This window comes from Vidua chalybeata, chromosome 26, assembly GCF_026979565.1.
Source record: "Vidua chalybeata isolate OUT-0048 chromosome 26, bVidCha1 merged haplotype, whole genome shotgun sequence".
Classification (NCBI taxonomy): domain Eukaryota; kingdom Metazoa; phylum Chordata; class Aves; order Passeriformes; family Viduidae; genus Vidua; species Vidua chalybeata.
Window position 1 is genome coordinate 1,135,294 of NC_071555.1, and position 23,859 is coordinate 1,159,152.

The 23,859-nt window shown below is 51.5% G+C and overlaps 2 protein-coding genes and 10 non-coding genes across 13 annotated transcripts; all 12 read left to right on the top strand.

Annotated features, from left to right (window-relative positions):
- The first annotated feature begins 13 nt into the window (after positions 1–13).
- Positions 14–85, top strand: TRNAC-GCA (transfer RNA cysteine (anticodon GCA)). The gene has a single exon. It is a non-coding gene; the product is annotated as a tRNA-Cys (tRNA).
- Positions 86–264: 179 nt separating this feature from the next.
- Positions 265–336, top strand: TRNAC-GCA (transfer RNA cysteine (anticodon GCA)). Its single transcript has one exon. It is a non-coding gene; the product is annotated as a tRNA-Cys (tRNA).
- A 132-nt stretch (positions 337–468) lies between these two features.
- RPL23 (ribosomal protein L23) lies at positions 469–2,946 on the top strand. The gene is made up of 5 exons (XM_053965535.1): positions 469–565; positions 801–884; positions 1,498–1,626; positions 2,396–2,509; positions 2,814–2,946. Exons 1-5 carry the CDS (start codon positions 553–555, stop codon positions 2,894–2,896), a joined length of 423 nt encoding a protein of 140 aa, XP_053821510.1. The 5' UTR covers positions 469–552; the 3' UTR covers positions 2,897–2,946.
- A 1,550-nt stretch (positions 2,947–4,496) lies between these two features.
- Positions 4,497–4,568, top strand: TRNAC-GCA (transfer RNA cysteine (anticodon GCA)). The gene has a single exon. It is a non-coding gene; the product is annotated as a tRNA-Cys (tRNA).
- A 1,502-nt stretch (positions 4,569–6,070) lies between these two features.
- On the top strand, positions 6,071–6,142 carry TRNAC-GCA (transfer RNA cysteine (anticodon GCA)). Its single transcript has one exon. It is a non-coding gene; the product is annotated as a tRNA-Cys (tRNA).
- A 368-nt stretch (positions 6,143–6,510) lies between these two features.
- Positions 6,511–6,582, top strand: TRNAC-GCA (transfer RNA cysteine (anticodon GCA)). Its single transcript has one exon. It is a non-coding gene; the product is annotated as a tRNA-Cys (tRNA).
- Positions 6,583–6,966: 384 nt separating this feature from the next.
- On the top strand, positions 6,967–7,038 carry TRNAC-GCA (transfer RNA cysteine (anticodon GCA)). The gene has a single exon. It is a non-coding gene; the product is annotated as a tRNA-Cys (tRNA).
- Positions 7,039–7,454: 416 nt separating this feature from the next.
- TRNAC-GCA (transfer RNA cysteine (anticodon GCA)) lies at positions 7,455–7,526 on the top strand. Its single transcript has one exon. It is a non-coding gene; the product is annotated as a tRNA-Cys (tRNA).
- Positions 7,527–8,888: 1,362 nt separating this feature from the next.
- Positions 8,889–8,960, top strand: TRNAC-GCA (transfer RNA cysteine (anticodon GCA)). Its single transcript has one exon. It is a non-coding gene; the product is annotated as a tRNA-Cys (tRNA).
- Positions 8,961–9,578: 618 nt separating this feature from the next.
- Positions 9,579–9,650, top strand: TRNAC-GCA (transfer RNA cysteine (anticodon GCA)). Its single transcript has one exon. It is a non-coding gene; the product is annotated as a tRNA-Cys (tRNA).
- A 416-nt stretch (positions 9,651–10,066) lies between these two features.
- On the top strand, positions 10,067–10,138 carry TRNAC-GCA (transfer RNA cysteine (anticodon GCA)). The gene has a single exon. It is a non-coding gene; the product is annotated as a tRNA-Cys (tRNA).
- A 1,916-nt stretch (positions 10,139–12,054) lies between these two features.
- On the top strand, positions 12,055–23,768 carry CWC25 (CWC25 spliceosome associated protein homolog). Of its 2 annotated transcripts, XM_053965455.1 has the most exons (10): positions 12,055–12,123; positions 13,044–13,216; positions 15,131–15,367; positions 17,036–17,105; positions 17,716–17,843; positions 18,051–18,120; positions 18,870–19,027; positions 20,418–20,504; positions 22,099–22,260; positions 23,071–23,768. In XM_053965455.1, the coding sequence occupies exons 1-10, from the start codon at positions 12,106–12,108 to the stop codon at positions 23,183–23,185; spliced, it is 1,218 nt and encodes a 405-aa protein (XP_053821430.1). In that variant the 5' UTR covers positions 12,055–12,105; the 3' UTR covers positions 23,186–23,768. The 2 variants fall into 2 exon arrangements, with proteins under 2 accessions (XP_053821430.1, XP_053821433.1); XM_053965458.1 differs by lacking the exons at positions 12,055–12,123; positions 13,044–13,216 and adding an exon at positions 13,669–13,680.
- Positions 23,769–23,859: the final 91 nt, after the last annotated feature.

Here is a 23,859-nt window from a genome sequence, read left to right on the forward strand (position 1 = left end):
GCACGCGGCGGGCGGGGGTATAGCTCAGTGGTAGAGCATTTGACTGCAGATCAAGAGGTCCCTGGTTCAAATCCGGGTGCCCCCTCAGCGAGCGTTTTGAACCTTTTTTTACCCGTTTTTGTCGGGTCTTTACCCATTTTTTTTTTCCGTTTTTTTTCGGTATTTCCGGGGGAGGGAGGGGGGATTTGAGACAGACGGGTCGCATTTGCCGCGCAGGCGCGGAGTGAGCCGTAAAGGATCACCCAGCGGCTCTATCCCTGCAGTGGGGGTATAGCTCAGTGGCAGAGCATTTGACTGCAGATCAAGAGGTCCCCGGTTCAAATCCGGGTGCCCCCTCATTTTAGTTTGGTTTTTTTTTTTTTTTTCCCTTTATCCCAAGTTTTCTCGCCCCAGTTATCCCGGGTCGCTCTTTCCGTTGCCGCCGCCCCCTCCCGGCGCTCCCGGTACCGGTGAGGGGGGCTCGCGTTTCCCGCCGCCGCTAGGGGGCGCCGCGCGCGGAGCGAGGCGGGGCGGACGCGTCACGTGACGTCCGCCGCCTCTTCCGGCGCCAAGATGTCGAAGCGAGGTGAGGCGGGCGCCGCTCTCCGCCGCCATCCGGCTCCATCCGCCGCCACCCGGTGTCCCCGTGCCCGTCCCGGCGCAGCGGGAGGCCCGGCGAGAGGCGCCTGAGCCCGGGCGGGAGCGGATGCCACGGGTGATGGCGCCGTCGCCCTCCCCGTGAGGCGCAGTCCCGGGGCCGCGCTGGCCGCGGGCGCTTCGTGAGGCGGTACCGGACTCTTAACGCTCTTCTCGACCCGCAGGACGCGGAGGTTCGTCCGGGGCCAAGTTCCGCATCTCCCTGGGGCTGCCGGTGGGGGCCGTGATCAACTGCGCCGACAACACCGGTGAGTGCGGGGCGGGAGCCCCTCGGGAACGGCCCCCTCAGTGACCCGAGGGTGAGGCGCCAGATAAATCCCCAAAGCTCCGTTTTCCTTCTGGAATCTCTGGTAGCGGCGGCGCTGTGGGGTGTCCCTGCTGTGGGACGTGTCCCGGGATAACGGCGGCGCTGCTCCCGGCTGCTAAAAATAAACGAGAAATTATTGTGAAATGGTTGATAGTTGTTAGTTTGGTTATGGTAAAAGGGGTTTAAAGGGGCGGTTGTCAGAAATGCGGCACTCTACATGCCATAATACACCTAAGTAAAGCGCACCACCCCCAGGCCTGGACAGAGCTGTAATGAGCCAATCAAGCGCCTTAAACCTTCATGCAAATGAAGGATCCGAAAAGAAACCAATCCAGAGGGACAAAAAACAGGATAAAAGGGGGGCTCCTGACCCACTGAACCCGTGCCGCTCCACCTGGAACATCGAGGACATCGCTGCTCAGAAGACCCAACAATCCTCGATGGGAACGCTGCTGCTCAGCCCTTGCTTTAGTCCTTTATTTTACCACAATAAATGCTGAAATCCCTTTTGTTCCCGGGAGCGTGGTCCCGTTTTTAACGCGGCTCTCCCGCAGGGGCCAAGAACCTCTACATCATCTCCGTGAAGGGCATCAAGGGCCGCCTGAACCGGCTGCCGGCGGCCGGCGTGGGCGACATGGTGATGGCCACGGTGAAGAAGGGCAAGCCGGAGCTGAGGAAGAAGGGTGAGTGGCACCGCTGCTGTCCCGAATTGTCACCCCCCAACCCCTTCTCTAAAGCACTCGTTGGGTCCCTGCCGTGGCCCAGGGAGTTGTCGTGGAAGGGCAGAGCAAAGGCGCCGCTTTTGGGTGAAGTGGCAGCTGCTGGTGCTGTTGATTTCAATCAGCGGTGGGACAGCGGCTTTGGGGATCCTGGAGTGGGCTGGGAAGGGACCTGCCGTCCCATCCGTGGGCAGGGACACCTTCTGCTGGCCCAGGTGGCTCCAGCCTGGCCTTGGACACCTCCAGGGATGCAGGGACAGCCACGGCTGCTCTGGGTAACCCGCGCCAGGGAGGAATTCCTTCCCTAAATCCCCTCCTGAGCCCAGCCGTCCGTCAGTAAAAGAGGAGTGATGTCACGTGGATCTGTGGAATTAAAAATTATGGAATGGTTTGGGTGGGGAAGGAACCTTAAATCTCATCCAGGTTCACTCCTTGCCGTGGGTTTGTTCCTGCTCCAGAGGAGTTTTTGCTGAATATTGTTTGCGAATTAATAATTCACTTCAAAATAAAGGTGCAAAAGTTGGGAAAACCCTGGATTTTCCAAGCATAGGTGCAGCTGCAGGTGTTTCATGGTCAGTTTCAATGGGACTGTTGACTATAAAGTGTAACTTCAGAGTAAAACACCACAAATACAAGCTGCCAACCAAAACCCACCCCGAAATGTGGGTTTGATTCCTGGGGGATCCGTGTGGAATGTGCTTGTCCTGAGGGCTGTGTCGCTTTTCCCTCGCAGTGCACCCAGCAGTGGTGATCAGGCAGCGGAAATCCTACAGGAGAAAAGATGGGGTGTTCCTGTACTTCGAGGACAACGCGGGAGTGATCGTGAATAACAAAGGGGAAATGAAAGGTGAGCCTGGGAATTGTGTCCCACAGGGGGAAAGGACTCAAGATTCCCCCCCACACAGAGTGGGATTTTGGCTGGGAAATGCTGCCCTGAACCATCTGTGAGCTCTAAATCACGGAATTCCAGAATGGTTTGGTTGGAAGGGAGCTCGAAGCTCATCCCAGGGGCATCTCCCACTATCCCAGGGTGCTCCAGCCTGGCCTTGGACACCTCCAGGGGCAGCCACAGCTTCTCTGGGAATTGCATCCCAGCCTCTCAGGGATGAGGTCAGCCTCACTGACCCTGTGGTGTTGTCCCTGTTTTCCAGGCTCAGCCATCACAGGCCCCGTGGCCAAGGAATGTGCAGATCTGTGGCCCAGGATCGCCTCCAACGCCGGGAGCATCGCCTGATCCCCATCCTGCCCCTGGCCAGGGACACAAAATAAAACTCCTTGTAGCAACTCCGTGGTGTTTTCATTGCCAGATAGGAGCAGGATTGTGCTGGGAAGTGTTTCCATGGAGCTTCAGCTGGAAAGTGGGATTGGGCAATGATTTAACAGTTCTGGTTTTCAGGCAGGTTCCTGGAGAATCCCTGGAATGGGTTAAATTTTAGTGATTCTCAATTGATGCCTTGTCTGAGGGGGGCTGGGAGGGGTCTGTGCCTTTGTGCTGGAGCTCCCAGAATTGGAGAATTCCCAGAATTTTCTTCCAGAATGGGCAATTGAACTGTTCACAGTGAAGTAGTGCCCGAGGCTGAGCTGCCCTGGGAGCTGCAGGGTTCCTGCAGGACAGGGGCACCTGAGGAATGTCCCTTGGCTGGGGACAGGGGGAGGCCACTGCTGTCACCTGGAGAGCCTGGGCTGAGCTCGGGATCTGCTGGGAACCTGCAGCAGAGTGGGAAGGGATGTCCAGGGAGAAGCTTGTGCTGTTTGTTCCTGGAGCAGAGGAAGGAGAGGTTTGGGTGGGAGCTGTGATTTCCTGGCCCCACAGGATGGGGGGAGCCTCATCCCTGGACCCCCAGGACGCTGGGGTGGCTTTGGGGCCTTGGTGCCTGGAATTCCTGCCCCGACCCCAAATCACAGGAGGAGGGGGCTGCTCCCAGCAGGAGCTGCTCCCAGCACTGCAATTCCCACCTCCAGCTGGCACCGAGCTGTTCCCTGCTGCACTTGTGGAGATTCCTGATGTTCCTGTGCCACTCCCGATGATTTCGTGCCATTCCCACTGTTCCTGTGCCATCCCTGATGCTGTCTATGCCACTCCCAATGCATTCTGTGCCATCCCCATGATTTTGTGCCATTCCCACTGTTCCTGTGCCACGCCCGATGCCTTCTGTGCCATTCCTGATGTTCCTGTGCCATTCCCACTGTTCCTGTGCCACTCCTGATGCCTTCTGTGCCATTCCTGATGTTCCTGTGCCATTCCCACTGTTCCTGTGCCACTCCCGATGCCTTCTGTGCCATTCCTGATGTTCCTGTGCCATTCCCACTGTTCCTGTGCCACTCCCAATGCCTTCTGTGCCATTCCCAATAATTTTGTGCCATTCCCGACATTCCTGTGCCATTCCCGATGATTTTGTGCCACCCCCCATGTTCCCGATGGCCTCTGCTCCAGCTCAGCCTTCTCAAGGCTTCACCCCAATAAAGCCCAGCCCAGTAAAGCCCCAGTAAAGCCCCAGTAGAGCTGCTCTTGTTTGGTGTTGCACTAATTCCTGAGCCAGGCTGGGCACACCCTGAGACCAAACCGAGCCTGCGCCGACACTTTGAAGTCCGCGCTGGAAACGTTCCTTTCCTTTGGCCACATTTGGGGTGTTTTTAGAGGGAATCAGGTGGGAATTCAGGACCTGCCTTACCAGGAGCGTGGTGAGAGCCCTGGCATGAGGGCTGGGTGTGCCAGGCAGGGCTGAGAGCAGCTGGCACACGGCAGCCATCCCTGGCATGTGACAGAGCCACGTCAGTGGCCACAGGAGCCTCACCTGGCCACAAGGAGCCTCACCTGGCTACCCTGGCCAGGTGGGGGTATAGCTCAGGGGTAGAGCATTTGACTGCAGATCAAGAGGTCCCTGGTTCAAATCCGGGTGCCCCCTTCTCTTTTCTGTCTTTTTATCCCCAAAAAAGGGGGGTGGGAGCCTGGAATTCCCAGGTTTCCCCCCCCTCACCCATCTCCGTGCAGGCCCCGTGCTGATTCCCAGCAGGGCAGAGCAGCAGCAGGGAGTGTTGGTGAGGAAAGGGATGAGGATTTGGGGGGGATGTGTGTTTTGTCCTGGGATTAATTAGCTGGGATGGTAATGAGCAGGGAATTCCTGCTGGGAATGCCCATGGGAAGCTCAGGGGGAGAGGAGAGCGTTTGCAGATCAGGAGGTCCCTGGTTCACCCCCAGGTGCCCCCTCTTTTCTCCTCCTTTTCCTCTTCCTTCTGCCCAAATCCTTCCGGGAAGGTTGGGGAGCTGCCGTGGGACGTGGGGGTTGTGCTGGGCAGGGAATGTGGGGTGGGAGCCGTGGTGGGAACAGCGAGGCCCGAAGGGGAAGCACCCCTGGGAACCCCTCCCGGGAAATCCGGGCCTGCCTCAGCCTCCCCTGGGCTGAATTCTCTGTCTGGGGGAAATTCCGTCGGGAATAACGGGGAAAATGGAACCGGGATCTGGGCTGGATTCAGGGATGGGGAAAACCGGGACGGGAATCTGGAATGGGGGAAAAACTGAACCTGGATTCGGGCTGGAATTGGGGATGGGGGAAAAACCGGGACTGGATAAGGGTGGGATTTGGAATGGGGGAAAACCAGGACTGGATCCGGGCTGGAATGGGGAATGAGGGAAAATCTGAACCTGGATCTGGACTAGAATCCAGAATGGAGGAAAACCAGGACTGGATCTGAGCTGGAATCTGGAATGGGGGAAAACCGGGACTGGATGAGGGCCAGGACACGGAATGGAGCAAAACCCCAAAACCCAGACAGGATCAGAGGGGGATAAAGAATGGAGGGAAAACCCGGACAGGATAATGGCCAGGATATGGAACGGAGGAAGACCTGGACTGGATCAGAGCGGGATTTGGCCTGGAGAAAAACCTGGACTGGACAAAGTCTGGAATATGGATTTTTTTGGGGAAAACCTGGACTGGATTACAGCTGATATATGGACTGGGGGAAAACCCGGACTGGATTACGGCCGAGACCTGGAAGGGAGGAAAACCCGGACTGGATCACAGCTGGAATATGGATTTGGGAGAAAATCTGGACTGGACTGCAGCTGATATACGGAATGGGGGAAAACCTGGACTGGATCAGGGTGGGATATGGTAGGGAGGAAAACCCGGATTGGATAATAGCCAGCATATGGAATGGAAGGAAACCTGAACTGGATCCAGCCAGGACATGGAATGGGGAAAATCCCGGGCTGGATCAGGGCTGGGAAATGGAATGAAAGGAATCACATTTGCCATTTTTTTATCCCATTTAACTCCCTGTACCTTCACCAGGGACATTGGGCTGCACAGGAGCTGTCGAGTACAGGGATCCAACTCACAGAGGGAAAAGCTTCTCTCTTTCCCAAGGAATGTTTTTACCTGTCCCTGGGGCAGGTGGCATCCCAGGGGGTATAGCTCAGTGGTAGAGCATTTGACTGCAGATCAAGAGGTCCCTGGTTCAACTCCAGGTGCCCCCTCTTTTCCTCTTCCTTCCACCTTCACTTTGCCAAAATTTTGCCACAGGAAAAATCCATGGAGCTTGTGCTGTGCACTCAGTGTTGCTTCTGAGCTCCAGCATCCAAGGAAGGAGGCCCTGAGCGCTGGGGAAGTGCAGGGGTTGTTCTTTGAGTGACCACTCACTGTCTGTGTGAGCTTTGCCTGTCTTCAATTCACTGCAGACATCAGATCTACCAGAATTTCTCATTCTTACCCTCATTTAAGCCCACGCACATCCTTTGGCAGGTACACTGAAGTGCAAAGGGCAGTGTCAAGGATTCCTGAAAAACAAATTTTTAAAATTTCCTGATAAATGTTTTTAAATCTGCCTGGTGGAAGTGGTGTGTCAGGGGGTATAGCTCAGTGGTAGAGCATTTGACTGCAGATCAAGAGGTCCCTGGTTCAACTCCAGGTGCCCCCTCTTTTGCTGCTCCTCTTTCCACATTCCTTTTGCCCAAATCTTTCATGGAAAACACGTGGCGAGCTCGTGCAGGATGTGTGGCCTGGCTCTGTGCACTCAGTGCTGGTTCTGAGCTCCAGGATGCAATCCCTGGGTGCTGGGGGAGTGCAGGGGCTGTGCTCAGTGTGAGAACCCCTCCCTGTCTGTGTGAGCTTTGCCTGTCTTTAATTCTCTGCAGACATCAGATCTACCAGAATTTCTCATTTTTACCCTCATTTAAGCCCACGCACATCCTTTGGCAGGTACATTGAGGTACAAACAGTGGTGTCAAGGATTCCTGAACAACAAATTTTTTAAATTTCCCGATAAATGTTTTTAAATCTGCCTGGTGCAGATGTTGGCCCAGGGGGTATAGCTCAGTGGTAGAGCATTTGACTGCAGATCAAGAGGTCCCTGGTTCAACTCCAGGTGCCCCCTCCTTTTTTTGCCTCTTTTCACCTTCCCTTTGCCAAAACCTTGGCACAGGAGAAGCGCCTGGAGAGCTGTGAGCTTGTGGGGTGTTGGTCCTGAGCTCCAGCATGCAAGGAGCAGAGGCTCTGCTGGAGAAGTTTTGGGCTTGTGCTGTTCTCTGTCCTTAATTCTCTGGAATCAGCGTGAGAATTTCTTTAAAAATGGTATGGATGAAATGATGTGATAGATTTGAGGTATGACTGCTTTATTTTAGTTGTTCAGTGTTATTAAAATTGTAATTTTTGCCATGATGGATGGCCTTTATGTCCCTGTGCCTTTAGCAGGGAGTGCGTGGAGCTGTGAAGAAATCCAATTCCTGGCTGAGAGTGATTTGAATTTCACAAGGAATGTTTTTAGCTGTCCCTGGTGGAGGTGGTGTGTCAGGGGGTATAGCTCAGTGGTAGAGCATTTGACTGCAGATCAAGAGGTCCCTGGTTCAACTCCAGGTGCCCCCTCTTTTGCTGCTTTTCCCTGGGGATTTTGGGGGGGTTGGACACCGGGAATGGCAGCTCAGCCTCTCCTCCTGCTCAGTCCTTCCCCTGTTGCAGCCAGGGATGGAAGCCAGAGGAAAACATCCCAGACTCCAGGGAGGTTCAGAGCACGCAGGGGACACACTGGGACTGGGGAGGTGTCGGAATAAATCACTGCATTTTCCTCATGGTGGAAGAATCCTCCTCTTTACTCACAAAACTCAGTGTTACCCAGCTCCACAGCCCTCGTGGGGGACTCCAATTGGTGAGCTGTTGCCCCGATTTTTAAAAGTGTTTTCTTTTAGAATTCTTTTGAAAGTTTTAAACTTCTCATAAAACTTCTTCAGCCTTCTGATGTTTACATATTTCTACTGGAGTTTCATGTCAATAATGATTGTTTTGCATTCTTCTTTGCAGGAGGGAATTGATGGACTGTTGCTTTGAGCAGTGTGGCTGGAGAGGTGGCAATTCCAGCCTCCAATCCACGGCCACTTTTGGAATTCTATAAATACCAGATGCTCCAATAAAACTTTCTCTTTTTTTCTCTTTTGAACTGACCAAGCTTCTGTGTGCTCATTTCGTGTCCAACAGCGACAGTCAGCAGCTTTCTTGCCAATTATTGATCAGTGACGAGTCGTTATCCTGTATTGATTGGCCACTCCAACTCTCTGTGTGTCGCTTGTGAGAGGCAATTTGCATTTTTCTATTTGTGTGTAAAAGCAGTTTGCACTGGTGTAAGTTGCTTTTTCACCCAGGAATCGATTGTTTGTTGACCAACTGCTCACGCCAGGATTGCTGTCACATGGGAACCTGCGAGGTGCCAGCTTCCCTCAGGAGAATGGCGGGATAACAGAGCAGGCCTGCTTTTATCAGGCCTCTTTCTTATAATTTTCCCACTTCTAATTTTCCATTTTTTCTTGTAATTTTTCCCAGGAAGGGAAGGAGCTGGGTTGGAAATGGCCCAAGGCCTTTATGATTTTATGAGGCCTTTTTCTCATAATTTTTCCACTTTTTTCCACTTCTTATAATTTTTCCACTTCTAATTTTCAATTTTTTCTTAGAATTTTTCGCAGGAAGGGAAGGAGCTGGGCCAAAGCCTTTATGATTTTATGAGGCCTTTTTCTTACAATTTTTCCACTTGTAATTTTCCATTTTTTCATGTAATTTTCCCCAGGAAAGGAAGGAGCTGGTGAGGAAGTGGCCAGGGCCCTGTGTGGGAGTGCAGTGACTCTGTGGCTGCTGCTGCCCCACAGGTTCTGCAGCAAGAACCAAATCTTCAAAGCACAGAAAACTCAGGGATTTGGGAAAAACATCCTTGAAATGTTTTATTTTGCTGAGGAGCTACCAGGGGGTATAGCTCAGTGGTAGAGCATTTGACTGCAGATCAAGAGGTCCCTGGTTCAACTCCAGGTGCCCCCTCTTTTCCCTTTTTTTTTTTTTTTTTTTCCATGAAAAAATCAGGAAGATTCCTCCTTTTTTGTACCCCCAGTGTCTGTGCCTGCACTGACACAAATCACAAAAAAATACCTGAATGGCTTTGGTAGGTCCCTGTTTGCATTTTGTATCTCTTCCGAAAGAAAAAGAAATGCAGAATTTGCCTTTGAAAGCCTTGAAGATCTTCTGAAGTGGGAAATTTTTGTGAAGTTAAGATGAGGATTTGATGCCATTGATTACTTAGCCAGGTGTTACTTTCCCTGCAAGCTCTAGGAGGACTAAAATAAGCACTTAATAGTTTAATTCCTTAATGAGAGCACATTTTGTGGCAAAAATAGGGAATGATGTCTCATGTTTAAAGCTCTTGTGTGGTGTTCATTTTCCTTATCGTGTAACAATGAAGGGCTGGCAGCTCCAGGATTAAAAACTGAGCTCTCCACTAGGAAAAATCCTGCAGGAATCCAAATTTTGGGGTGGTGACAAAGCCCAGACTCAGCATTTGTTTCTGTGCAGAATTTGGCTGGGACATTTTCCTGCAGTAGGAATAAAACCTGAGCTGGGTTTAAGGGATTTTATTGCTTTTTTTTTCTGTGAGCTAGGACAGGGGGTATAGCTCAGTGGTAGAGCATTTGACTGCAGATCAAGAGGTCCCTGGTTCAACTCCAGGTGCCCCCTCCTTTTTTTGCCTCTTTTCACCTTCCTTTTGCCAAAACTTTGGCACAGGAGAAGTGCCTGGAGAGCTGTGAGCTTGTGGGGTGTTGGTCCTGAGCTCCAGCATGCAAGGAGCAGAGGCTCTGCTGGAGAAGTTTTGGGCTTGTGCTGTTCTCTGTCCTTAATTCTCTGGAATCAGCATGAGAATTTCTTTAAAAATGGTATGGATGAAACGATGTGATAGATTTGAGGTATGACTGCTTTATTTTAGTTGTTCAGTGTTATTAAAATTGTAATTTTTGCCATGATGGATGGCCTTTATGTCCCTGTGCCTTTAGCAGGGAGTGCGTGGAGCTGTGAAGAAATCCAATTCCTGGCTGAGAGTGATTTGAATTTCACAAGGAATGTTTTTAGCTGTCCCTGGTGGAGGTGGTGTGTCAGGGGGTATAGCTCAGTGGTAGAGCATTTGACTGCAGATCAAGAGGTCCCTGGTTCAACTCCAGGTGCCCCCTCTTTTGCTGCTTTTTCACCCTTTTTTCCCTCCAGAAATTCCTCACGCACAGACCACGGGGAGCCTTTCTTACCCCTCTGAGGTGCTGGAAATCACTCGGTGATCTTTTGCCAAGCCTGAGCTCCCCCTTTGCCACTCTGCTGTGCTGAATTCTGCAGGAAACACACAAACTCAACAGCTGCAGCTCCAGTTTTTCCTGTTGGGAGTAACTACCCTTAATTTCCACAGTGAATTATGTGTACAACGCATTTCTAGAAGTCACTTTGGAGTAATTACCCTTAATTTCCACAGCGAATGATGAGTATAACTCGTTCCTAGCTCAGCTGTTCCCTCCAGGCCGGTTTGGTGGGTGGCTGAACGCCACAGCTCATCGTCTGGGCAGCCCCGGGGCTCGAACCCGTGACCCGCGGCCCCGCAGGCGGCGGCGCTGCCCCTGCGCCACGCCCCGGCCGCGGGCGTGGGGGGGCGCCGGGGGCGCGGCGGGAGGGTGGCGCAGGGGCAGCGCGCCGGGCTGGGAACCGCGAGGTCACGGGTTCGAACCCGGCCTGGCTCCAGAGGGGAGCGGCAGGGCCCATCCAAGGAGATCACAGGCTCCAAACTGGGAGATCAGGGCTGGTATCCCGGGAGATCAGGGCTGGTATCCCGGGAGATCAGGGCTGTTCTCCTGGGAGATCAGGGCTGGTATCCCGGGAGATCAGGGCTGTTCTCCTGGGAAATCAGGGCTGGTATCCCGGGAGATCAGGGCTGGTATCCCAGGAGATCAGGGCTGCTCTCCTGGGAAATCAGGGATGTTATCTCGGGAGATCATAAGCTCCAAACTGGGAGATCAGTGCCATTATCCCATGAGATCACTGGCGTTATCCCAGGAGATCACTGCTGTTTTCCTGGGAAATCAGTGCCATTATCCCAGGAGATCACTGGTGTTATCCCGGGAGATCACTGCTGTTTTCCTGGGAAATCAGTGCCATTATCCCAGGAGATCACTGCTGTTCTCCTGAGGGATCACTGCCATTATCTCAGGACGTGACAAGCTCCAAACTGGGAGATCACAGCTGTTTTCCTGGGAAATCAGTGCCATTATCCCATGAGATCACTGCTGTTATCCCGGGAGATCACTGCTGTTTTCCTGGGAAATCAGGGCCATTATCCCGGGAGATCACCAGCTCTGTCCTGGGAGATCACAGCTGTTATCCCAGGGGATCACTGCTGGTATCCCGGGTGATCACGGCTCCATCCCGGGACACCACCGGCTCTATCCCGAGAGATTCCTCAGCTCTATCCCGGGGAGCCGCCAGCCCTGACCCGCCCCGGCACAGACCCTTCCTTCCTCCCCACCACGGCCTGGGAGCTGCCAGGTTCTGCCCCTGCCGGGGCACCGCCGGAGGTGACGGCAGCGGCCGGGCTGTGCCCCGGGCCGGGCCGTGCGTCACGGGGCTCGGCGCCGGAGCGCTTTGGCACGCCGGGTCCGAGCCGGAGGCGCTGCCCGCGCCCTCCGCGCGTCCTCGTGACGGGCACAGCCCGACAGACTCGTCCCGTGGCTCTGCGTGCCTTTGGAATTACTCACTTCATCATTGCCAGGCGCGTCTTTGGCAGTGCTGCGAGCAGCCCCATTTGAAACGGGCTCAGGTCTTGTCTGGATCCCCGGGAGCGCCCAAGGCCTGGCAGGGTGGGAGCTGTGCCTGCCCACGGCAGGGCCGGGAATGGAGAGCTTTGGTGTCCCTTCCCACCCAAACCATTCTGGATCCCATTAAAGAAATAAAAACACCCGTAGGCCCGGTACCAAGGGGCCTCCCCGCCGGTTCAGCCTCTTCCTCCTTCTACTGCGCGCCGCCATCTTCCCCGCAGCCTCAGCGGCGCGCCGGAAGTGTCGCAAAGGAGGAAGTAGCGGGAAAACCCAGCGGCGGCACGCGGTGGTGACGTACTTCCTGTCCCGGTAGCGGCGGGGGACGCGCTCGCCCGGAGGCCGCGATGGGGGGGGGAGACCTGGTGAGGGGAACCGGGGGGGGCTGAGGGGAATGAGGGAACCGGGGGGAAACCGGGGGGAAACCGGGGGGCTACGAGGGGAATGGGAGAACCGGGCGAGAGACCTGGTATGGGGAACCGGGGGGCTGAGGGGGGAATGAGGGAAACCGGGTGAGGGGAACCGGGGGGGCTGAGGGGGGAATGAGGGAAACCGGGTGAGGGGAACCGGGGGGGCTGAGGGGGAATGAGGGAAACCGGGTGAGGGGAACCGGGCGGGGGCTGAGGGGAGGCGAGCGCTGAGAGGGCACTGAGGAGTCTGAGGGGCACCGCGGGGGCTGAGTGGGACCGGGAGGGGGCTCGGAGGGTTCGGGTGGTCTGAGGGGAACTGGGGGGGTGAGGGGAGACTGAGAGGGGCCAGTGGGCGCTGAAGGGGCCGGGGCTGTGCGAGGGGCCCTGGGGGGGGGTTCGGAGGGGCCCTGGGGGCTGAGGAGGGGTCGGGGGGGCCGCAGGGCCGGGATGTGCGGCTGCCCCGGGGCTGAGGCCGCTCCCGGGGCCCGCGGGAGCCGCGGGTCCGTTCTCCGGGCCCGGCTGCCGGCATTGCTGGGCTGCCCTGGCCCCTCGGTGCTGGGGCCAGTGCCAATCTGGGTGCCAGTCCCAGCACTGGTGCCAGTCCCGGTGGCAATCCCAGTGGCAGTGCCAGTGCCAATCCTGGTGGCAGTGCCGGTGCCAGTGCTGGTCCCGGCACCAATCTTGGTGTCAATCCCAGTGCCAGTGCCAATCCTGGTGCCAATCTCAGTCCCAGAGCCAATCCTGGTGCCAATCCCGGTGCCAATCCCAGTGCTGATGCCAATCCTGGTGCCAATCCCAGCCCCAGTGCTGGTCCTGGTGCCAATCCTGGTGCCAGTCCCGGTGCCAATGCCAGTGCCCACCCCTGCTCTCCACAGAACCTGAAGAAGAGCTGGCACCCGCAGACGCTGCGCAATGTGGAGAAGGTGTGGAAGGCGGAGCAGAAGCACGAGGCCGAGAGGAGGAAGATCGAGGAGCTGCAGCGGGAGCTGCAGGAGGAGCGGGCACGGGAGGAGATGCAGCGCTACGCCGAGGACATGGGCACCGTGCGGTGAGGGCACGGGGACACGGGGACATGGGCACCGTGCGGTGAGGGCACGGGGACACGGGGACATGGGCACCGTGTGTGACAGCACAGGGACATGGGCACCGTGCGGTGAGGGCACGGGGACACGGGGACATGGGCACCGTGCGGTGAGGGCACGGGGACACGGGGACATGGGCACCGTGTGTGACAGCACAGGGACATGGGCACCGTGCGGTGAGGGCACGGGGACACGGGGACATGGGCACCGTGTGTGACAGCACAGGGACATGGGCACCGTGCGGTGAGGGCACGGGGACATGGGCACCGTGTGTGACAGCACAGGGACATGGGCACCGTGTGGTGAGGGCACGGGGACAGTGGCACCATGTGTGACAGCACGGGGACACGGGCACCGTGTGGTGAGGGGGCACAGGGACAGGGGGACACGGACACCGTGTGTGACAGCACAGGGACATGGGCACCGTGCGGTGAGGGCACAGGGACACAGGGACACGGGCACCGTGTGTGACAGCACAGGGACACAGGGACACGGGCACCGTGTGTGACAGCACAGGGACACGGGCACTGTGTGTGACAGCACAGGGACATGGGCACCGTGTGTGACAGCACAGGGACACAGGGACACGGGCACCGTGTGTGACAGCACAGGGACACGGGCACCGTGTGTGACAGCACAGGGACACAGGGACACGGGCACCGTGTGTGACAGCACAGGGACACGGGCACTGTGTGTGACAGCACAGGGACATGGGCACCGTGTGTGACAGCACAGGGACACAGGGACACGGGCACCGTGTGTGACAGCACAGGGACACGGGCACCGTGTGTGACAGCACAGGGACACAGGGACACGGGCACCGTGTGTGACAGCACAGGGACATGGGCACTGTGTGGTGAGCGAGGGCACGGGGACAGTGGCACAGGGACACGGGCACTGTGCGGTGAGCCAGGGGACAGTACAGGGGATTGCATAGGGACTGCACGAGGACAGCACAGAGGTTGGGGTGGAAGGGACAGCAAAGCCCAGCCAGTGCCACCCCTGCCAAGACAGGGCCCCCTCCCACTGTGCCAGGCTGCTCCACGCCCCAGTGTCCAGCCTTGGGCACTGCCAGGGATGCAGGGGCAGCCACAGCTGCTCTGGGGTTTCCGTTCCATCCTGTCCCCTCCTTGCCAGGGAGGAATTCCTTCCCAAAAGCCCATCCCACCCTGCCCTCTGCCAATCCAAACCCATTCCCCTGGTCCCAAATCCCTCTCCAGCTCTCCTGGAGCCCCAATCAGGCACTGAACGACCCCAGGCAGATCACCCCAAAGCTTTTCCAGGCTGAGCAATGCCATCCCTCTGATCCCATCCTCTGGGCCGTGTCCCACAGCTCCAACCCCAAAGCAAAGGAGACTCAGGGTGACCCCAGCACAGCTCCTGAAGGGTGGCTGTGCCCAGCTGGGCTGGGGCTCTTTCTCCAGGCAGCACTGGCAGAACCAGAGCACACAGCCCCGAGCTGCACCAAGGGAAATTTAGGCTGGATGTCAGGAAAAAGTTTTCTAGAGAAAGGTGATAAAGTTCTGGAATGGGCTGCCCGGGGAGGTGGTGGAGGCACCACCCCTGGAGGTGTTCAAACAAGGCTGGAGGTGGCACTGGGTGCCAGGGTTGGGTTGAGGTGCTGGGGCTGGGTTGGACTCGATGATCCTGAAGGTCTCTTCCAACCCAGTGATTCTGAGAATTTGGGGGAATTTTGGGAATTCCCAGGGAGTGGGGATGTGGTGGAGTCGCCATCCCTGGAGGTGTTTCAACAAGGCTGGAGGTGGCACTGGGTGCCAGGGTTTGGTCGAGGTGCTGGGGCTGGGTTGGACTCGACGATCCTGAAGGTCCCTTCCCACCTGGTCATTCTGTGTGAATGTTGGGGTTTTTTTTTGGCACAGGAAGCGGGAGGAGAAGCTGGAGTGGATGTACCAGGGCCCCGGGGGCATGGTGAACAGGGACGAGTACCTGCTGGGGCGCCCCGTGGACAAGTTCATCCTGGACAAGGTTGGGGACAGGGACCCCGCTGGCTCCGGGGACACGGGGCTGCTGCCCGGCTCCATCTTCGCCAGGGCCGGGGCCAGCTCCGTGCTGGACATGGCCACCAAGATCCGCGAGGACCCGCTCTTCATGATCAGGTGTGGCACAAAGCAGGGCCCCTGCAAACACTAAAATGGTCCTCTATCAAACACGGGTCAGTGCATTAGGAATGTTATATTATCCTGCAAAAATAAATGGATTGTAATATTATATATTTGATCAATGGATTAGGGATGTTATGTTATCCTGTAAATATAAATGGAAAGCAGGGCCCCTGCAAACACTAAAATGGTCCTCTATCAAACACGGGTCAGTGCATTAGGAATGTTATATTATCCTGTAAAAGCAAATGGATTGTAATATTATATATTTGATCAATGGATTAGGGATGTTATCCTGCAAAAATAAATGGAAAGCAGGGCCCTTGCAAAAACTAAAATGATCCTCTATCAAACACGGGTCAGTGCATTAGGAATGTTATGTTATCCTGCAAAAATAAATGGATTGTAATATTATATATTTGATCAATGGATTAGGAATGTTATATTATCCTGTAAGTGTAAATGGATTGTAATATTATATATTTGATCAGTGGATTAGGAATGTTATATTATCCTGTAAATATAAATGGAAAGCAGGGTCCCTGCAAACACTAAAATGATCCTCTATCAAACACAGATCAGTGGATTAGGGATGTTATGTTATCCTGCAAAAATAAATGGATTGTAATATTATATATTTGATCAATGGATTGGGAATGTTATATTATCCTGTAAGTGTAAATGGATTGTAATATTATATATTTGATCAATGGATTAGGGATGTTATATTATCCTGCAAAAATAAATGGAAAGCAGGGCCCCTGCAAAAACTAAAATGATCCTCTAACAAACACAGATCAGTGGATTAGGAATGTTATATTATCCTGCAAAAATAAATGGATTGTAATATTATATATTTGATCAATGGATTAGGGATGTTATATTATCCTGCAAAAATAAATGGAAAGCAGGGCCCCTGCAAAAACTACAAATGGTCCTCTATCAAACACAGATCAGTGGATTAGGAGTGTTATATTATCCTGTAAACACAAATGGATTGTAAAGATTGTATTATCCTATAAATATATATCCTATAAGTATTCTAATGTGTGTATATATATTTTTTAGGATTATATATATCCCAATATATATTTTATATTATCCTGTATCAATTGTAATTGATATTGCTAATTTATAACTTGATCATTTATAATCAATATAATCAATTGATTATAAATTATCCTTCATCAAAAGCACTTAAATTGATTATAAATGATCCTGTATGAAAAGCAGTTCAATTGATTATGAATATTGTATTATCCTATAAATATAAATGGATTATAAATGTTGTATTATCCTAAAATATATATATTCTATAAATATCTTTATATATTTTTTTTTACCATATATATTGGGACACATATATGTATATATATCTTCTAATATATACCTTATATATTATATATATATATGTTATCCTGATCAAAAGCAGTTCAATTAATTATTAATTATCATGTATCAAAAGCAGTTCAATTGCTTATTAATTATTCTGTATCAAAAGAAGTTCAATTGATTATAAGAAGAGGGGAAATTCCTCCTCAGTTTTGCTAAATACACAACATTTCTCTTTTTTCCTCTTTTCTGTATTTTTAGACCTTGCACTTGCTGCATCCTCTCTGTGAAAATGTGATTTAAAAAACTGATTTTTTTTTTTCCCTGCTTTAGGAAGAGGGAGGAGGAAAAGAAAAGAGAAGTTTTGAACAATCCAGTGAAAATGAAGAAAATCAAAGCCTTGGTAGGTGTGAGGCAGGGGAGGAGCAAAAATCAGAATAAACGTCTCAATTTTGAGAGTTAAATGAGATTTTCTGGCTTGAAATCTATAAATGGCTGTAAACTTTTATAAATATCTCTACATTTTTATAAAGATATTTCTCTTGCAAAGACATTTTTTACACCTTTAAATAGAAAAATTCTGCAAATATCTTTAAATTAAAAATGTCTGTAATTTTTAGAAATGTCTTCACATTTTTTTTTATTTCTTGTAAACAGTGTAAAGATTTTTTTGGCCCAGGTTTTGAGCACAAAAATCAGAATTTTTATTGTCCAGGACAAGGAGCTGAGCTCTCTTTGCTCCTTAAACTCCTCAATTTTGAGAATTAGACAAGATTTTCTGGCTTGAAATTTATAAATGCTTGTCAAATTTTAGAAAGGTATTTAACACTTTTTTACACCTTTGAACAGAAAAATCCTGCAAATGCCTTTAAATTAAAAGAAAAAATTTTGAAACATCTTCACCTTTTTATATTTTTTGCAAAGATTTTTTTGTGTGGCTTTGTGTTTTGTGCTTTTCCACGTGGAATTCTGCTGTTTTCCCTGTGGTCCTGAGGGAATTTTTGCCTCTGCAGCTGCAGAACAGTTTGGATAAAAAGGAGAGGAAGAGGAAGAAGGAGAAGAAGAAGAAGCACAAGAAGCACCGGCGGCGCAGCTCCAGCACCTCCAGCTCCAGCTCTGAGGAGGAGAGGGCCAGAAATAAGTGAATTTTATTTTATTTTTTTGCTAAAACCACCTCCATTCCTGCTTGTTTTTCACCTGCTCTCTCTCAGCTTTTTGTCTAATTAATGCTTTTAATTAAGTGTTTCATTAAATTGTTGTTTAGTTGGTTTTGCATTGTTAACGTGTGGTAAAAATGGATTTATTCTTGCAATTTGCTTGCTTCAAAAGGACTTTATTTTCTTTTTAGGTCTCAGAAGAGGGTGGATAGTTCCTCCTGGAAGGCTGCTCCTTCCAAAATCCCGGGATATGGCTTACAGGTACACCCTGGGAGGGGGAAAACCAGGAGTTTTGGGAATTGCTGCAGCAGCTGGAACAGGAATTAATACATTTTAGATTTAATTTGGAGCCAATTAAGCCTTGAAATTCAAATTATTCTAGATTTTTGCTTGGAGTTCAGGATAAGGTTTGTTCAGATGCTCCTCATTATCCATGGAATGTCTCCATTCATTCCATGTGAGTGGGAGAGGAATGAATAAATTTTAGGTTTAATTTGGAGCCATCTAAGCCTTGAAATTCAAATTACTCCAAGCTCGGATGGAGTTTTGCTTAGAATTTGGGATAAGGAATTCAGGAATTTGGGATGGGGTTTGTTCAGATGCTCCTCATTATCCATGGAATCATGGAATGCTTCCATTCATTCCATGTGAGTGGAACATGATTTAATAAATTTTGGATTCAATTTGGAGCCATCTAAGCCTTGCAATTCGAATTCTTCCAAGCTCGGATGGAGTTTTGCTTGGAATTTGGGATAAGGTCTTTTCAGATGCTCCTCATTATCCATGGAATTAATTCAATGAATCATGGAGTGGCTGGGAAGGGACATCAAAACCCATCCTGTCCATGGGTTCCCACTGGGACACTTCCAGGCATGCAGGAGCAGCCACAGCTCCTCTGGGAATCCCTCCCTGGGGCGGAATTCCCTCCCTCAGCTGTGCCACTCCCAAACCTCACCCCCTGTGCCCTGTGGGAGAGCTGCTCCCACCCTTCTGTTCCCTCTGGATTCCAGGTGAGGGACGCCGAGGCGGGGCCGCGCTCCCGGGGCTCCCCGGGCCAGGCCAGGCCCCCCCGGGAGCGCTCCCGGAGCCCGTCCCGCTCTCCCCAGAGACATTCCAGCAGGAGGAACCCCCAGAGGAGCTCAGCATCTCCCTCCAGGCACAGCAAACAGTGAGTGGGGGAAGCCACGGGAATTCCCTGCAATCCTCTGGGTCCTCTGCTTCCTTTTCCTGCCTCTGTCAGGGTGGGGATTGAGGCACTTGCGAGGATGGTTTGTGTTCACACTCAGGTGTTCATTGCTCCTTCTCAGCGTTCCAGCCTCACAGCACTGAGTTCTGCACTCTCTCCTTAGCAAGGCACAAAATGGCCAACTGTCTCTTGCTGCAAGGTCTTTTAAGGCTAAACTAGCCAATTAAGAAATTACACCTAAATTATTTTCACTTTTAACCCAATCCCAATTATTTTAACCCAATAACTGACCACTCAAAGCCAGCACTGTGGACTTCTCTGTGCAGTTACAAAACACCACCCAAACCCACGGAGAAGAAGGAAGAAGGAGGTGAAGAAGAACAACCTGTCTCCACCCTAAAACCTCCATCTCACCCCATATTTATTTCTATATTCTAAAACCCCAAACTCTACGTTTCCCACCCTGTGCTGTCTCACACTCCTAACCAACTCCACACCCGTAACCCCAGTGCTGTCAGTCAGTTTTGGAAGCTTTCTCCACAGCCTCAGGTCAAATGCAGTGCTCTGCTGTGGGTCTGTGCCTTTCAGCACAGAAAGTTTAAAATTCTCAGCATCCAGAGCTCCAGCACAATCCCATCCCTGCTGTCCCATTCTGCCCTGGAGCTCTCTGGGTGCTCCCAGGAGGGGACAGTCCCAGTTTGTGTTGGGGACACCCTCTCCAGTCACACCCCTGAGGTGTTGCTGCGACTGGGGTTTGCTTTGGGCTCCCAGTTCCCTTCAAACTGATCATTCACAGCTGTTAAATTGTGTTTATATTTTACAGATATTTTTTGCCTTTATTTAATACAGATAAAATTATAAAAACAGGTATTTATTGATTGTTGATAGAATCCCAGTTTTCCTCAATCTGCTCATTCAGAACTGTTAAATTATTTAATACAGATATAAAAACAGATTTTTGTTGATAGAATCCTAGTTCTCTTCAAATTGATCAATTAGCTGTTATATTATCATTATTTAATACAGATAAAATGATAAAATTTAGGTATTTGTTGATAGACTCCCAGTTCTCTTCAAACTGATCACTCAGAGCAATTAAATTGCCTTTATTTAATACAGATAAAATTATAAAAGCAGGCAATTGGTTGTTTGCTGATGAAATAATTAAAAAGTAAAGTCAGAGTTTATTCAGATGAGGATTGTTCCTCGAGTGGCCAGGTAACAGCCCTGCAGCTGTGGGAGCCACCTGAGCCTCAGGACGTATTAAAACCCCCAGGGAATGTTTAGAAATGTTTATCAGTGTTTATAAATGTGATCAAGATGAAATCAAACGTGGATTTGGGTGCTAACAAGGGTGATTTTGGGGTTGCAGGCACAGCAGCCGGGAGGAGAAGGGCAGAGCCAGGAGCCCTTCCCCCAAAAAGAGCGTCCGGCGCCAGCACCCCCCGGGCTACACCAGGTCAGTGGGACCCTGTCCTGTCCCTGTCCCTGTGCTGGGGGACAAACCCCGGGGGGACACCTGGGCAGCAGATTTTCCTCTGGTGGCTGGAGTGGGACAGGTGAAATATCCGGAAAATCACACACAGGGGCCTCAGGGGCTCACCTGGTGCTGCTGGCAGCTTCCCAAAGCAATGCTCGGGGTGCTGCTTCTCCTGCAGGGCAGGAGGGGCAGGTCTGGGTCTCTTGGAGGGTTGGTTGGTGCAGTCAGCACCCCTGGAGGTGTTTCAGCAAGGCTGGAGGTGGCACTGGGTGCCAGGGTTGGGTTGAGGGGCTGGGGCTGGGTTGGACTCGATGACCTTGGAGGTCTCTTCCAACCCGGTCCTTCTGTTCTGTCCTTTGTACTCACAACATCTCCACGAGGTCATTTCCTCTGGAGTGGTCACCAGTGACAGCAGGACAAGAGGACACAGCCTCCAGCTGTGCCAGGGGGAGCTTGGGCTGGACATCAGGAAAGAATCCTTCACAGAAAGGGGGAGTGGGCACTGGAATGTGCTGCCAGGGAGGTGGGCACCGGCCCTGGAGGTGTTCAAACAAGGCTGGAGGTGGCACTGGGTGCCAGGGTTGGGTCGAGGTGCTGGGGCTGGGTTGGACTTGATGATCCTGAAGGTCTCTTCCAACCCAGTGATTCTGGGAGTTCTGTAATTAGGAGGTTCTGTTCCATCAGGCAAAAAAAGGATCCTGACAGCATCATCTTGGAATTAAAACCAATTAGGAGTTCAATTAAATCCAAGAGGGATTAAAATTAAATTCAAGAAGGAGATTAAATTCAAGAGGGGGATTAAATTCAAGAGGGAGAAAAGAGCCTCCTGCTGGGATGTGGGGAGGTGGAATATTTTTTAAATGGTGGGCATTTTAAAAATGTCCTCACAAGCTTGGCTGCCAAACACAAACCTGTGTTAAATCCCCCTAATTTGGGGGATTGTGAAGCAACTTTGGTTGACCTGAACCTTTTCCAACCTGAACAATTCCATCATCCCAAAGTGAGGAAGGTGAGGGGTGTGGGGTGCTGCTGCTTCACAGAAAAATCTCTCCAGAAGTGTTTTCCTGTATAGATTATGTCCTGTAACTCTCTGAACATTCAGGGTTCCAATGTGAACAGGCTCAGATTAAATCCCAATTCCCACTACAGAAAAACTCCTTTGCACCTGCCTTTATCCTTTAGATCAAGAAAATGAATGAATGTCCTTCCAGAAGTGTTGATAGGTCTTTGGCAATGCTAATTAATGAACATTCAGTTCATTAATAAAGATAGATTTGCCCTATAGACTCTTCAGGAAGATTTTTGACCTCTCTTGTGGCTACCCTCGATTACTCTCTTTTATTTTGATATTTCCATCAAAATAAACCCTCTTCTCATTAGGATATTAAAGGCTGGTGGGAGTTCTCTATGTGATGCTTCTGTTCCCTCTCAGAATCTAACTAAACAATCACTGATTTTGCCTTTTTTAATTAATCTCACTCCTGCAAGTGCCTTACTTCAGTTTATAGTTTGGCAGATTTTTGATTCTGCCGAAAATGGTTTTATGCAGTGATGTGTGTGTCTCTCCAAACAGGAAGATCTCTCCTGAGGAGCTGGAGCGAAAACGCCAGGAAATGATGGAAAATGCCAAGTGGAGGGAGGAGGAGAGAGCCAACAACCTCAGGAAGCACCGCAAGGAGGAGGAGCTGGAGAGGGAGCTGGAGAAACTCGACGCCAGGGATGGGAAATTCTTCCAGTGAGTCTTTTACTCCTTCCTCATCCAAGGGGAATTCAGCTTCTGAGGGGTGGCCTCGGTGTCTGGGGTGGTTCAGATCATGGCCTCGCACATCTCCCCTGTGCCTGACAGAACTGCTCTTCCCAAATTTTCCCCCTCAACCCAAAAAATTCAGATCATGGCCTTGCACATCTCCCCTGTGCCTGACAGAACTGCTCTTCCCAAATTTTCCCCCTCAACCCAAAAAACTGATTCTTGCTGACCGGGAGTCAGACCCAAGATGGGCATTGCTGATGTTTTGCCACTCTGGGAGTGTTTTATATGCAGTTAATAATTTAGAAATGATTTTATAAATTATAGGTTTGTATTTTTATTTATTTATTTATTTTATTATATTTATCATTAATATCTATTTTTATTATATTTATAAATTAATAAGAATAATTTAGAAATTCTCTGGTTTTGGGAGTTTGAGGCCTTCAAGTCCCTGTCAATCTGTGTTTGACAATAAAACCTCTGAAGACGTGGGAATTTAATCCCTTGTGCTGGTGGCTGCAAAACCCTGAAGCTGCCCAGAGCTGGGATCACAAAATCCCAGAATCCTGGAACGGTTTGGGTGGGAAAGGACCTTAAACCCCATCCAGGGCCACCTCCCCCTGTCCCAGGCTGCTCCTGGGACGCTCCCGGGGATCCATCTTCTCTGGGAATCCCATGGCAGCCCCTCCCCACCCTCCCAGGAAGGAATTGCATCCCAGTCTCAGTCTCTGATGCAGAGCTGCTCTCCATCAGCGCCAGGGTTGTGATTTGTGTCTCTGCCCCCGTTCCCTGCAGCCGTTTGAAGCTGGAGAGTGCCTCCACCTCCAGCCTGGAGGATCGGGTCAAGCGCAACATCCACTCCCTGCAGAGGACTCCTGCTGCCCTGGAAAAGAACTTTATGCAGAGGTGAAGCCTGTCCTGCCCCTGGCGTGGGCAGGAGCTCGCTGGATGTTGGTTCCCAGAGGTGAGAGCTCTCCAGGAACAATTCCAGCTCCCAGAGAGGATCCCGGAGCCGAGCGCTCGGGGCTCTGCGTCTGGGGCCTTTGTGTTCCACTCCCAACCTCCTACCAGAGCTTCTCCTCCTCTCCCCACCCCGACTGGTGTCACTTTTGTACATTATTACCAAGCTCTGCTGGCTGGTCACTGCTTCCTGCTGTGCCAGGGCCGAAGATTATTTTTGTTAATCCTTAAAATCCAGAGCAGAAGCGATCCACACGTGGGGTAACCCCATGGAATTTGGGGTTACACGAACCCTGTCCCACACTGTCACCCCCACACCTCGCAGCGGGGTGTCTGTGGCTGGCATTTGGTGGCTCGCAGATTTATCTCATTGATCTTTGACCCCAAAAGGAGCAGTTTCTGAGGAGGGGGGGGGGAAAAAGGGAATGAGCAGAGCGTAGCTGGCACAGCAAACGTTTCTCTGGGATTTTGTAATGTAAGTAATGTGTATATGTACAGCAGTGTAGATTTATTTTACCTTTTTAATTAAGAAACTTGGCTGTCGTTTGTTAAACGTCCTTTGTGGCTCTGGGGGGGGGGGGGTGGGAGGGGCAGGGGTGGGCTGGCTGGGGGCGGGAAGGGTCG